Genomic DNA, 15,949 nt, shown 5'->3' with positions numbered 1-15,949 from the left:
TTTCTGCTCAGTTATATTAAAAACTAGTTCCTATATAGGTACTATATCGTAAACTGAAGAGTATAAGTATTAAACAGTTAAATAAATAAATGCAGTATGATGCCATTATTAAAAACATTTATGTGGGTCCTTTGTCCTTCCCATGAGATTCACAAAGTATAGGTATGTATCAATTCAGAGGTGCAAATGATGATTCTACTATTATAATGCATGTTTCTGAGAAGGCAAGCATGCTGAACTTGTGTGTATATAGTGTAAAGACAATTTTTACTTGAAATATTTGAGTTTCATTCCGAAACATAGTTTCTCTTTAAGAGATCATTGTCTTGGAAATATGTGTGTTTTGGCTGATGAACTTTTTTTTTTTTTTTTTTTTTTTTTTTTTTTTTTTTTTTTTTTAGCAAATTGATTCACTTTGGTAATTCATCTTATGTTTGTAACACCCCATAAGTTTTTTTATTTTTTTCCATGGCAATGGCCAATGGTTCACACCAAATCTGTGGTATTACTGGTTCTAACTTATGACTAGTTATGAATGAATGTATTATATTCAACATCTCGTTTAAGATAAGGCTGAGGAATTAGAATTAGATGTGTTGGGAATACATTGCTAAGGGAAACTGAGGTACCCAGAGAAAATCATTGGTTCATGACAAAAATTCTCAAGTTTCTCATTTGTGAAAAAAATTCTAATTTTGACCTCATCTGAAATTGAACCTGATTGTCGTAAATAGAGGGAAGTGATTGGACCACCCAAAACGTCATGGCCCCCTTTCATAGTTATAATAAAACTTTTTACAAGTATGTAATTAAAAAATAACATAAAATTATGTGTTGGATTTCATAATAAGCTATTAGTATCAATTCTCAACTGTAGTAATAAAATTATGATTTTAGAGAATTTCTTTTGACATAGCCCATGTACATTTGATTTTGTTTTAAAGTAGGCAACATGGGAAAAAAATTGAAATATAACTGTCACAGCCCAACATACCCAATCTGACATTTACTTATATTTCCAGAATCTATTTTTGGAATAGTGATAAAAATTTTTGATGACTTGGTGCCAATTTGTATTTTCAATATTTTGTTTGTTTTATTTTTTTTTGTAAGCTTTTAATATAACTACCAATGTTTATATTAAATTGTGATAATTAGCTTACACTTTAAAAACACCTCCAACTGCCAGTTGCTCAAGACCTGTGGAACAAATGTTTTAGTTTTATATCATTAAGATTATTCGTAGTGAATGAACTTGGTAAAGATGACTGATGTAAATAGGATTTACAGTAAACATAAATGTTATAGAATCTGTTGTATGGAGATAGGAGATATCAGACAGATTTTTAACTTTGTGAATATAAAAAAAATGCTTGTTTGTAGTACTTAATTTTAGTTGCCATCACTTTAAGAGTTTATAAAACCACAAATTCGAAAATACTCATGTGATCTGTAAATTATCATAACATACTTCTTTCTGCACTTTTAAGCTGTGTGTTGGGGACATGTAACTTGCATGGCTTGTGTGGCTATGAAAAATATAACAATATAATGAGATAAAAAAATCTGTATAATATTGATAAATAATAAAGAAATTATAAGAAAATGCAGATCAGTGATTAAATAATTAGTTCTCACTACTTATATTGCATGTTTTAGCATATTCTCTCACAAAGTAGAAAAGCTTAAAATTAATTCCCAGTAAAGGGTGCTTCTCATTGTTTTATATGCTGAATTTTTATCAACCTTCTTTAAATAGTTGATTCAAATCCCAAAAACAGTAGGTATATTATTTCCTAATTTTAACTAACACAAAATTTTAAATTATATTTGACTACCATATTATTGATATATTTCAATACTGAGAACTATTTTTTATATTCTCTGTTAACTTAACATGTGAAAATGACAGTGACCCAATGCTTAAAATAATTTTTAAGTGGTGGAAGTAATGTATTATTATCATATTATTTCCTTGTTTATACAACATTTTTAAATCACAGTTAACTTGTTACCACCAATATTCTTACTGTAAAAGTGTACTTGCATCTGAAAAGTTACATGAATGGACTGCATATCTTTAGGTGACATAATGATTGGTCGGTTCCAGTATTCTTTTCTAATTATGTCCATGTAGTCATTGATTCATATGAAAATAGATTGGTTGATATGTCAGTCCCTACCCCTGGCATCACTAATATTAATTTTGTGAGTTCTGCAGTGGTTTGGAGCCCATTTTGGAGGTACAATTGCTTCAAGCTTATCTGTGTATAATTGTTCATTATTGAAGCCTATCTTTACCTTTTACCTTGTTATTCTCAAATATTGTTTTTGGGTTTTTATAGCAGCAGTATATATTACAAAAATACATTCCTTAAAATTCAACAGTAAAAGATGATTTTTTTTATACACTGGGACTTAAATTGATATTAAAAACTCAAGTCCAGTATGAATATGCAACATATTAGAGTGCATATTTTCCTTCATTTCACTTTGTATTCAAGTTCATCAAATATGACAGTTATTTGTGTTTTATTAATTTTTTTCTTTTATTTAATCTTTTTATATATTTGATCTGATTATTTTAGAGAAATCTTACATTTGGAGTCATCTTGCATTTGGAGTTTTCTTGCAGTTTTGTCATCTTGCATTTGGAGTTATCTTGCATTTAGAGTTGTCTTGCATTTGGAGTCATCTTGCATTTGGAGTCTTCTTGCATCTGGGGTCTTCTTGCATCTGGGGTCTTCTTGCATTTGGAGTCTTCTTGCATTTGGAGTCTTCTTGCATTTGGAGTCTTCTTGCATTTGGAGTCGTCTTGCATCAGTATCTTCAAAATCCTAGTTTTAAAATGGAAAGTGTTTTAGATTAGCTAGTCACTAAACTTACACCTGTACAATATTTTTTTCTTACATTTTTAAGTGTTTTTTAATGGTTTACAATGAATTCTCTTGGGTGCTTTATTATTTTTTTGTTTTTACTTTACCCCATTTTGATAACAAACTTCAGTATAGTGTCCATCAATACATACTGTATTTCAGATTTGATTACATACACCTGTGTAAACCAAAATCCAAGAGGAGCTATAGTTGATAAAATATGCTGGAAGAATTTTGGAAATGCTTGGTGAGCAAAATATGTAAATTGAATATGTAGGCAGGGCAAGCTTTTACTGAAAATTTGGGAGGGGGGGGGGGGGGGGCCTTGTAACATGGATTTGGCTAGCAAATATCATTGTAGCAGTGCTTCCTCTGTAAACAAACCTTTGTACTTTTAGAGTTGGATGTTAGAGTTGACCTGTTTGAAGCTTTTTTCACACTATAGTTGCTACTTTTATTTTATTGGCACAGGATTTTTTTGTTTTTAATTATTGTTTAATTAAAGTGACTGCAACAAAACTCTATCAGAATGAATAAAATAAACTTTAAGTATAATAAAGATAGGTCTGAATATGTTAACATAACAGCATCGTTAGTTTTGGTCAAAATAATATTGTGTGCCTCTGCGTGGAAACAAATAGCTTTTATTTATATATTTCAAGTATTCATCTGCCTGCATTTGATTTCTTATTTTTACATCATCATTTCTTTTTGATTTATTGTATAATATTGAGTAGTATCAATTTGACAACTATTCAGACATAATGTTTGACTTGTGGTGGTTGCAGAGGACTGTTCTTCAAGCAACAAATCAGCATCACTGCCTGTAATTCTTCCTAGAGACAAACCAAATACATCACCATCTATAAACAACGATATTTTATCAAATTCCCCGGACAATATTGCCCAAGCCCCAGCATGGACTGAAGAGAAGGAGTATCACAAACGAGTGTGAGTACAGTTCACAGTATTCTGCTCTCCCATGTTTTCACTTTTTGGCCAGTTGGCATTGAATATACATTTTTGGTGGCGAGAAATGCAATACTTTGAAAGAAAAGGATTGTACTTGTTTATAAATACTGCTAATTAAAAATAAGGCTGACATATTTTGTCTTAGCTGATATAAGAACCGTTGGAGAGGGAGGGGAAAGTGAACATGTTTTATTTTAACAGCATTGGCTGGTGGACAAAAATATTGGCAGAAGTGTGTCTCATTACTGCAACTTCTGACTTGAGTTTGGTTTTTGACTAGTTAGTGTAAAATGATTTGCCCTATATTTAGTAACACAGAATGTGTATAGGCCACTGTTATGTATTTAGTTCCGTAATCTCGTATAACTGTCATAATTTACACACACAGTTGCCAACACTCGCCACCCAACCTTCCTACACTACACATCTCTATCCTTAATTTATAAAATACACAAACAGTTGAATGTCTTGAATGTGGTTACTGTCTCCTCCCCCCAGTAATTCACTCAATAAGGTAGACATCTCAGTCTTCCACTGAGTTGGAGAAGCTTCTCCTGGGCTGTAGCTGTTGTTAAAGATTTGATTCCTTTCAAACCCACTTCATTCTCTTTTCCTTTTGTTTTGCCGCCCCCAACTCGTTCTCAGAAGAAGTGACTGGCTTTACAGTCACTTTGGCATCCTCACATTGAGTCCTTAATAGCTTCTTGCAAGAAACTGCCTTAAATGGTCTGTGTGACAAAACCGTATCATGTCGCCTACCGTAACCCTGTAGGGGACCGAGCTCATCACGTCTACATTGTAACCAGAAAGTCACTGTAGCCATTTCCCTCGAACACTTCTTACTAGCACACTATCTCTCACCTCCAATGGAGGTTTCTTATCCTCCCTTGGTCTGTTAACTCTAACATCCCGGTACTCTGGCAGAATAGGCTTCACTAATTTTGGCCTAGTGTGCTGCTTCTGTTTCAAAAATATTTCAGCTGGAGTCTTCCCTGTGGATGTATGGGGTGTATTGCGATAGGCATGCAACCATTTATCCACCACCTGCTGTATTGACTATCTGCTAGTTTGAAGGCTGTCCTGAATCCCATGCTGCAAGAATGCCATCTTCACCACTTGGATTTTCTTCCTGCTGCTCCGTTGGACAGAGGATGAAATGGAGATGACAAACCAAAATGTGATCAAATTTTTTTCCCACAAAACTGTACCAATTCCTCCGAACGGATTTGATGCCCATTATCTTCACAATTATTTATGGCAAGCTGTAAGCCACCAGGGCTGAACGTATAGTTTCAATGGTTTTCACTGTTGTAATTGGCATCCTCCACTTTTCCACCATTTAGAGTAAGCGTCAACCAAAACTAAGAATCTGCTGCCGTCCTTTTCTGCAAAGTCTACATGTATGTGTTCCTACATGTGAGATGCCTATGGCCAGGATACCTCTGGTCCTTTAACCAAGCTATGCCTCTAGAGCTTACAAACAGTGCACTTCCTTGTTCCCAACATCATTCTAACCACTCCTGAATGGCTTTCATGAAGCATTGTAACACCTGTGCTCTGAGGTCAGGTGGAATTACTACTCGGTCTCCTCACATTAAACAGTTTCCTTCCACTGTCAATTCATCCTTCTTAGCATATATGCCTTCAAGGCTGGTTCACATACTTACGGTGGCCAACCATCAATGGTGTGTCTTATAACCGATTGCAGCACTGTATCTTGGCTTGTAGCACTTGCAATATCTGTTGCTATGATATGAAAATTCTGAACAGGCTGGAGTTGAAACACTGGCTTCTCTAGCGTCAGTGCCTGAGATAATGGTAGCTGTGATAAAGCATCCGCATTTACCCATGTCCTTCCTTTTCCTGTACTTAACAGAGTAATCATAGTTTCCTAGCAGCAGTGGCCAAAGCTGCAACCAAGTGGCCGCCTTAGCTGAAACCGCTTTTCTAGGACTAAAATTTGTTGTTAGGGCCTGGTGATCTGTATATAGCGTCTGCCATACAGATATTTATGAAATGTTTTCAAAGCAAAACACATGGGTCTCTCTGTACCATCTGGCATCTTGTCCCCTAAAACCACCCCCACATCATACTGTGAGGCATCACTTGACACTACCACTGGCTTGAACGGATCAAAAGGTACCAACACTGGAGCTTGCAGGATCCACAATTTACGCTCCACAAAAAGCTCTTCACATTCCCTGTTCCAGTCCCATCGCACTCCTTGAGCCAGCAAGTGGTAAGGTGGTTTTAATCTGCCAGACTTCAAGGAACATATTTGGCATAGAAATATATCAATCCTAAATAAGCTATCAATTGTGACACCGTAGTCGGGGCTGGCGCAACCCTTATGGCTTCTTGAAACTATTTTGTCGGCACGATAGCCTGTCCTCCAAGGACTTAAGAATATGACTTCTCTTTCCAAGAAATAACACTTTTCTCTCCTGGCCCTTACTCTATTCTCTTGAAGTCTTCCAGTATTAAGGACATCATCCAAATATGCTACTACTCGAGGAATGCCATGCAATATCTGCTGAATTATTGCTTGAAATATACCTGAGACACTTGATAGGCCAAACGGCATCCTTCATTACAGATACAGATCCCTATGTATTCACTTTTACCAGCTATTTTGATCGTTTCACATATATAACTGTTCATAAGCATTTGATAAGTCTGTAACACACAAAATACTTGGCCATTTTCCAGGGATGCCAAAATATCATCAATAAATTGCAACGGCTGCTGTGCGAGCTCTACTTGCAGATTAACCGTGGTTTGATATCTGCACTAACTTTCAGCACTACTACCAGTGGGCTTGCCCAGTTGCTCTTCTCTTCTTTGCTTCTGCCCCCCTCCAAATCATTGTTTTGTATCTGCTGGATTTGGTTTATGTTGGATTCACACTTTACACATTTCTTTGCCCCATTATTCTTATTCCACTGGTTGTAACCTGCTGTTTCTCTGTCTGCTCCAATGTCCAAGTACATGTAAGCTTGTTCCAAACTGTATTCCCTTCTATTAGTTTTATCTGGATATGTGGCTCCAAATTCCACAAACAAAAGATCTCGTTAAGCTTCCAGTAAAATGAGCCAAAATTGCATGTTGCTGCTAAATGCGTAGTGTCGATTGAAAAATCTGCAATTGACTCATTTTGTATCTGCACCCGGACATGAAATTATGTCTTTCTGGTGATCACCAATATCATAGGACTGACAAAATCTTTTAGTGCTAGGATCGTCTAGGACCACTAATCCTGTATAATGCTAAATGTGTGTTTCCCAATCACTGACAATAAAACAGCCACTTCTTTTTTTCTGGTACCAAATTAGCATCAAAGTTGTATCGTAACTGCATTGAATATGAGATAATGTTCCTAATGTTCATAAAACTCTTCCACATGCTCAAACAATGCTATTTTATTATAATACACACTTCCCATTAAAAATAAACATGTCATCGCCCTTGTTGTGTTTCGGGTTCTGTGATCTAGTTCAACCGCCATCAGCTACACACATGGTTTGCCAACACCTGCCAACCAACATTCTACAATACAGTCATGAAAGTCACCAAAAAGGTCCTGAAGTAAACAGTAACAATGCTGGAAGTCAAAAAATTTTAATTTCCAGCAACCCTTTTGCTAACTTGCATTTTTTTTATGCCTTCAGTTTATAGTCGTATATTAAATATAAATAGTTAAGAGACTGGCCACTTAAATTGTGCTGAAATAAGCTTTGAAAACATTTTAGCTTTCTAACATAAATATCAGTACGTTTGCGGGAATAGTGTATTTTTTCCTATTATGTTTAATTACTCCTATAAACAAGAATGCCTCTTAAAAGTGATAAAAAAAAATTATTACAATATTCTCAAAAAGTTTTGAAATTGGTTCACTTGATATTTGTTGACTCCATGTGTCAGTGGTGGTGTGGTAGGTGTACAGAAATCTGGGTTCATTTGTGTCCAGATCTGGGCTTGATTTGTATGTTTTGTATGCATTTGAAGCTTATTTTGGGCTTTCAAATTTAATGAATCTATTTATGCTAATAAGTTCAGGACTAAATTTAACCAAGATAACAATTCTACATCATTTCTGATGTCTGTAAATTTCATTCTACATTTTGTGTTATGTTTAATATTGCACAATTATGCAATTAACTTCTGACTGCAACAGAAATAATTTATTGTAACAAGTGTCAAACTACTTTATATCTTCATAATAAAATTATGAGTTTTGCCATGAATGTATCTAAAACCACTTTGCCACTCAAGTGTGTCAGTTTGATTGTGGAGTCTGAGGCCTTTGCTACTAATATAACCCATTTGGCCCATGCTGGAAGTGCTTTAATGAGCCTATACTCAGTACAAGCTGTCCTCTACTTTCATACATGTTGTGTTCCAGAAAATGTCAATGAAAGTCGAATGTATAAAGTCCAGTCATGTAATTTATATGTAATTAGAGGGGTTCCATTCTCAGCAAGACCAGAAATTATACAAAATCCATCAAAATAATAGGAATAGGAATAATGTATTACAAATTAAGAAAAATGACTTACATTAGAAATTAAAAATTAAACTAGCCTGAAATGTTTATTTATAGATGACAATAATACCTAAATGTAATAAAATTGATTTGTTGCAAGCAACATTATTGTTTCTGCAAACAACAAATTGTGACTGCATTTACACACAAGAAAGAATCATTTTCTCTCACTACTTTATCAGATTTAGTGGGAAAAAATTTCAGCAAAGGTTGAATGCTAGGTTTTTTCTTTTTTTCCAACAAAAGTCTGTAGCATGAAGTGTGTCCTTTTCAACAGCTCTACAAACTTTGGAACGTCTTTCTTCATTTGGATCACTTTCTTCCAAGATGTTAAAAAAATTGTGAAGATAAGTGAAATCTTCATTCAATTTTTGTGTTGTCATTGTTTTTTTGTGGGAACTTGTTACTCTGTGGTGTCGATTGGTTCCACACAATATGCCTTGGGTTCAGCGAGTGATTAGGACAGTCAACAAGAAGCAAAGTAAGCACTTATTACCAGCAGACCTGAAAACTTGATATAAGGGTAATTCGAGGAAACTGAATCAAATGGTGCTAATTTTTTTTAAATCGGACGTGAAGTTTTTGGAGAAAAGGGCTAAAAATTGGTTTGACTCAGTCTTTCTCAGAATCTAGGCGTTTAAGCGAAAAACGTTTCAAACAAAATTTGTGGAGAATTAAAAAATACATTAAAAAAGTTCTCAGGTCTATCTTCGTATTTGCCAACATGAGCGAGAAATATTGGAGAGAAAATAGTAAAGTGTAATTGTAAAAGTGGGGCTAGTGTGCGTGCGATCGTTCGTGTGAACTAAACACAAATGAAGGGACTTCGGCTATTCTCGGGGCTCTCCGTCATGACTAGAGAGTGCGAGTGAGATGAAACCGTTTGTTCTCTCTTTTTATTTTCTCACTGGTTAGCAAGTAATTTTCGTCTTTACTTTGACCGTCGAGTGTCGAGCGTTCTATATATCGGCCTATAAGTGCACCGTTTTTAAATTGAATTGTGATGCTTATAGCACGTCGTTTTCTTATTTAATGTCAAAAACAGTTAACCATAATTAAATAAAAATATTTCATTTTAACAGAAACTAATAGTTTCCGAAACCATCTTTCTTCAGTCAAGAGTATAAATAATGAAATATTTGTGTGTCTGAACATAAAATTAATTGATATAATTAATTTATAAAAATTTTATGTCTCACAAAAATTTATTTGTACATCAAATTGAATACGTATTCTTTTTAGGATGAAATTTAAAATTCAAATATTTTTCCTATTAAATTTTGCATTTCATAAAATTTTAAATTACAGATTTTTTGCCTCCTAAAATATTTATTTGTAGATCAAATTGAATACATATTTGCAAAAGAAGAATTTTATGTCTATACATAAATTTAATTCAAAATATACAGGAAAGGATACTAAAAACTTTGATTTGATTTTGTGTCCAGACATAATTTTATTTCATTTTTATTATGGTATAAGAAAACATTAATGCATATTTTTCAGCTTCAAAGTCGTTAAAATTGCAGGAAAAAAATTTCATTGGCCACAAAATAATTGGAATGTAAATGTGATGAATTAATTATACTACACCTGCATGCTATTCCAAATTTAAATTTTAAATACAACTATAATAATTCAATTAATTGAAATACATATTTTACTGCACTGAATTTATATTGTGCCCACACAAAATATTCATTGCCAATTGTCACTATGTGCATAATTCAAATATTAGAAATTTAAATCAGGTGCATTATTTAATTCCACAAAATTTTGTTCAAAAATTAATATTATGTACAGTATTATAATTCTAATAAAATTATATGCATAATTTTAATTCTCACATTACATTTCGGGTCATTCAATTGTGTACATAATTTTAATTTGAGAATTGAAATTACTGAAAATATTATAAATTAAAATAAATGTGATAGTCCTATGAACAAGGTGACTGATCAAAAATGGGGCGCTCTGGATTCGTGTATCGTATTCTGTTAGTTTCGTGTATAAATTGTTATTATTGTCCTAATTTTTACAATTATTTTTTTTCCTTTTTTGTAGAATTGTGTATTGAGCAGTATGACGCTTCGGAGCAGAAAATTCGTTTCAACGTTATATATCTAGGTTTGCAAAATTCTTGTGCTGTGTGAGTTTTGTATGCTGAATCTACACACTTCAAACTTTTTTTCTTCAGAGACTTATGTCTAGGTAAGTTCAATATTCACATATATTATTTTTATATACAATTATAATTGTAATCGAAAGAACTCGGAGGTATTAGTCTCGCTTAGAATTTCTATAAATTTTCGGTTATTGATTAATTAATTATTGTTTTATAATTTATTGTTATTCTTTGTTAATAATTCTGTTTAAATTAGTATTTATTTATTATTGGTTAATAAATTAAAGAAATTATCTTTAATTTTTCAATACTTGTTAATCAATTTACTATTGATTAATAATTATTGTTTATAATTATCTGTTGTCAGTTTATTAAATTTATTACTAAACAATTTCCTTACTAATATTATAAATATGAATATTTGTTTTTTTGTTGGTTTTGCTTTCACGGGGAAACGACTCAACCGATTATCATGAAATTTTGTGCGCATATTTTCAAGGGTATAATGAAGAACATAGTATAATTTTTATAAAAAAAGAAATAATATTTTTTTCCGAAAAGCAAAAAAATTGATATTTGTATGTGTGATCGTCCGACTGAGAGTTTGAGTTATTGAATGAAATTTAACGCCATCTGGCTTTTCCATAAGTAATAATTCGCCAACTTAATTCTTATATACTGGCGGTCAAATAATTATTCAATTTAGTATAGCATCTGATTCCACATTTATTTTTATTTTTCTGTGACCGCCGAACAATACTTAAACTTTTTTAATTTTTGAGGTTAGGTATCTGTTTATTTTTTTCGGTGATGGTTGTTTGAACGTTTATGCTGAAGGTTATATTTTACTTTAAAGAGAATTTTGTAATTTAGTAGAAAATGTGGATCTTATTACTAAAGTTTTCCCGTGCTTGCAACAAAATTTGGATAGTGATCAGTGGTTGTGCGCAAGAGCAAGATTGGCACCAAAAAATTATATCGTTAATATAAAAAAAAACACTTATATTTTAAAAGAGGTGCAAGGGGAAATGAAGGAGCATTTGTCAATAGATACAATCATATATACAGAACAAAGCATTTATATCCTGCGGAATTTTTAAATTCACTTTAACTTTTGAGTGTACCCTCACATAAACTTCAAATGAAACTAAATGTACAAGTTATGCTTATGCAAAATCTAGATGCTGCTCGAATGAGGCTTCGGATCAAACACTTGGGGCAGAATGTACTTGGTGCCACTATTTTAACAGGTGTCGGAAAAGGGGAAAATGTTATCATACCTCGAATCCCAATTATCCCCACTGATCTACCGTTCCAATTCGAAAGAGCTCAGTTTCCCGTCAGGCTTAGTTTTGCTGTAACCATCAACAAAGCACAAGGGCAAACATTGCAGGTAGCAGGGGTTTATTTGGAAAAGCCATGCTTTTCGTATGGCCAACTATATGTAGCATGTTCGCTTTGTACCGGACAGAAAAACATAGAACATAGTATACAGGAACATCTTATAACATAGTATACAGGAGCATCCTAGAATAATACACTGATTTAAACTATTTTAAAGAAAAATTAAATTAATATATGTTAATACATTGAACTTTTAAAATGTTAGTATTTAAAATTATTTATTCTTTTGTAATAGTAGGTACATATTTCAATAAAGCATGTTTTCAATATTTTAAGCTAAATTGTATGTTGGAATTATTAAATACTGATAATCCCAGTCACGCAAAAAAAAAATTACCATATATTTTTTTTCTCTTTGCAATGATACTTATTTAAGGACATCAACGCGAGCGAAGCCGCAGGTAAAAGCTAGTTATTTAATAATTGTTAATCAATTTACTATTGATTAATACATTATTGTTTAATAATTTTATTTTAAAATAATTATAATTACAATAAATTATATTAAATTTTTCGGTTTTAAGGAATGAATTTTTCCTTACAAAATTTGCGCGAAGTTGAACGTTCTATGAGCTATTGTTTGTTGATATTTTGGGAACATGGATACATTTTGCTACGCTTCTATTTTACACATGGTTGACACGTGGTTCTCAAAACAATTGCTGTACGCACATGTTTTTATATTGTATGCGGGACCTTTGAAAATTCTGTTATGTCTACAATATTCTAGCCTAGACATTTTATTATTCCTTTTTCTTTTATTTTAAAAATCTTAAAATTTCCAAAAAAAAACATTTAACGATATGTTGAAAGTTTGGGTGAATCTTTTATTCAATGTATAAGCAAACTTATTAAGCAGACATTTAAATACAGTTGCGTTTATCTAAGTGAGTATAGTTTGAAACTATTAAAATATTACGTCTTAATTCCATTCTATGTAAATAGTAATAGAAAACACATTAAAAATAATAATTAAATCTATATTAAGGAAAGACTTGCCCAAATATTAGTAAACACTTCCAACAAAAATAAAAGAATAAATTTAATTGTTTGAACGTTATTAATTTTAATAAACTGACACCAGATTACTAAACAATAATTATTAATCAATATTAAATTGATTAACAAGTAGTGAAAAATTAAAGATAATTTCTTTAATTAAGTAAGCAATAATAAATGAGTACCAATTTAAATAGAATTATTAATAAAGAATAATAAATTATTAAACAACAATTAATTAATCAATCAATAACCGAAAATTTATAGAAATTCTAAGCGAGACTAATATCTCAGAGTTCTTTCGATTACAATTATAATTGTATATTAAAATAATATATGTGAATATTGAACTTACCTAGACATAAGTCTCTGAAGAAAAAAAGTTTGAAGTGTGTAGATTCAGCATACAAAACTCACACAGCACAAGAATTTTGCAAACCAAGATATATAACGTTGAAACGAATTTTCTGCTCCGAAGCATCCTACCGCTCAATACACAATTCTACAAAAAAGAAAAAAAATATTTGAAAAAATTATGACAATAATAACAATTTATACACAAAACTAACAAATACGATACACGAATCCGGAGCGCCCCATTTTTGATCAGTCACCTTGTTCATAGGACTATCACATTTTTTTTTTTTTAATTTATAATATTTTCAATAATTTCAATTCTCAAATTAAAATTATGTACACAATTGAATGACCTGAATTGTAATGTGAGAATTAAAATTATGCATATAATTTTATTAGAATTATAATACTGTACATAATATTAATTTTTGAACAAAATTTTGTGGAATTAAATAATGCACCTGATTTAAATTTCTAATATTTGAAATATGCACATAGTGACAATTGCCAATGAATATTTTGTGTGGGCACAATATAAATTCAGTGCAGTAAAATATGTATATCAATTAATTGAATTATTATAGTTGTATTTAAATTTAAATTTGGAATAGCATGCAGTTGTAGTATAATTAATTCTTCACATTTACATTCCAATTATTTTGTGGCCAATGAAATTTTTTTCCTGCAATTTTAACGACTTTGAAGCTGAAAAATATGCATTAATGTTTTCTTATACCATAATAAAAATGAAATAAAATTATGTCTGGACACAAAATCAAATCAAAGTTTTTAGTATCCTTTCCTGTATATTTTGAATTAAATTAATGTATAGACATAAAATTCTTCTTTTGCAAATATGTATTCAATTTGATCTACAAATAAATATTTTAGGAGGCAAAAAATCTATAATTTAAAATTTTATGAAATGCATAATTGAATAGGAAAAATATTTAAATTTTAAATTTCATCCTAAAAAGAATACGTATTCAATTTGATCTTCAAATAAATTTTTGGGAGACATAAAATTTATATAAATTAATTAAATTAATTAATTTTATGTCCAGACACAAAAATATTTCATTACTTTTACTCATGACTGAAGAAAGATGGTTTCGGAAACTATTAGTTTCTGTTAAAATGAAATATTTTTATTTATTTATGGTTAACTGTTTTTGACATTAAATAAGAAAACGACGTGCCATAAACATCACGATTCAATTTAAAAAAGCTCACTTATAGGCCGATATATAGAACGCTCGACACTCGACGTACAAAGTAAAGACGAAATTTACTCGCTAATGCGTGAGATAATATAAAGAGAGGTCAAACGGTTTCGTCTAACTCGCACTCTCTAGTCATGACGGTGAGCCCCGAGAATAGCCGAAGTCCCTTTGTTTGTGTTTAGTTCACACGTACGCTCGCACACACTCTAGCCCCACTTTTACAATTACATTTTACTATTTTCTCTCCAATATTTCTCGCTCATGTTTGGAAATACGAAGATAGACCTGAGAACTTTTTTAATGTATTTTTTAATTCTCCACAAATTTTGTTTGAAACGTTTTTCGCTTAAACGCCTAGATTCTGAGAAAGACTGAGTCAAACCAATTTTTAGCCCTTTTCTCCAAAAACTTCACGTCCGATTTAAAAAAAATTAGCACCTTTCGATTCAGCGTCCTAGAATTACCCTTATATTAAGTTTTTTCAGGTCTGTTGGTAAAAAGTGCTTACTTTGCCTCTTGTTGACTGGCCTAATGATGCAATAATTCACATTTTCATTAGTGACTTCCCAGATCTAACTGGTTCATTATTTGAAGAACCTCTTGAGTGGCAACTTCTGGTGTCCCCTCAAAACCTTAGAAGTTGGGTACCAAATCAGGGCACAGCTTTGTCCAACAACCATTTGTTTGTTGATGGCCCTACTTCAGCCCAAGCTTATGCAATATTATTAATTGCTGTCCCAATTTCGTACCCTTTCCAGAATTTTTTCAAGTTTGTCCCTTCACCAGTTTCTTTGATGGTTTGTCTCCCTCATGCAATATTGTTTTAAGGTTGGAATCACTGTTGGATCCATAGGCTGATTCACGCCTATTGTATTTGGTTACAAAAGAAAAATCTTTTATTCTAGACCCACATTTGGCAGTGCTTTGTCGAAAATTAACAGTGCTTTGAATTCTTTATTTTTAAAGGCACAATACTTGCTGACCGAAGGGACGAAATGGTGAATAAACAATTAGTCCTGAAAAGGTTCTGGTGTTTTCTTAATGGTAGACTAATATCAGTTTCAATTTAAAGTCTCTAGTTGCATTGCCATCAAGAAGTAGCGTGAGCCTATCCTTGGCTGCCTTATACCTTAGTGCAATTTTCTCTTCTTTTGCCAGGTAGGTTCGGGCAGGCATTTTTATATTCTCATTTATTTTTCCAAAATAATAGAGAATATTCTTCATCTTCAACATGTTTTAACAAACACTTCTGCAGCTTCCTTATCAGTGCTAGTAGATTCACTAGTCAGTTTAATATTCTGCAAACAAGCTCTAGTCTTAAACTTATCAAAACAACCTTTGCTTGCTTGGAACTGTGGAGTATCATTGGCTGTCTCTTCTATGTGTTGCTTCCAATCTTTAAACAAACTGCTTGCTTTGTCCTGAATCACTGAATGGGACAAGGGAATGT

General features: G+C 32.2%; 1 protein-coding gene across 4 annotated transcripts in view; it reads left to right on the top strand.

Moving 5' to 3' along the window:
• The window catches only part of LOC134529305 (max-binding protein MNT-like), a 233,690-nt gene that overhangs the window by 142,735 nt on the left and 75,006 nt on the right, over window positions 1-15,949 (top strand). For 3 of the 4 annotated variants that reach the window (XM_063363213.1, XM_063363214.1, XM_063363216.1), the window contains exon 3: window positions 3,665-3,827. In XM_063363213.1, coding sequence (XP_063219283.1) covers window positions 3,665-3,827 — 163 coding nt within the window. Of the gene's footprint in view, window positions 1-3,038; window positions 3,124-3,664; window positions 3,828-15,949 lie in introns of those variants that run through there. The other variant, XM_063363215.1, reaches the window with a different exon arrangement.

Source organism: Bacillus rossius, chromosome 2 (assembly GCF_032445375.1).
Source record: "Bacillus rossius redtenbacheri isolate Brsri chromosome 2, Brsri_v3, whole genome shotgun sequence".
In the NCBI taxonomy this organism is placed as follows: Eukaryota; Metazoa; Arthropoda; class Insecta; order Phasmatodea; family Bacillidae; genus Bacillus; species Bacillus rossius.
This window is presented reverse-complemented; position numbering and strand designations above follow the sequence as displayed.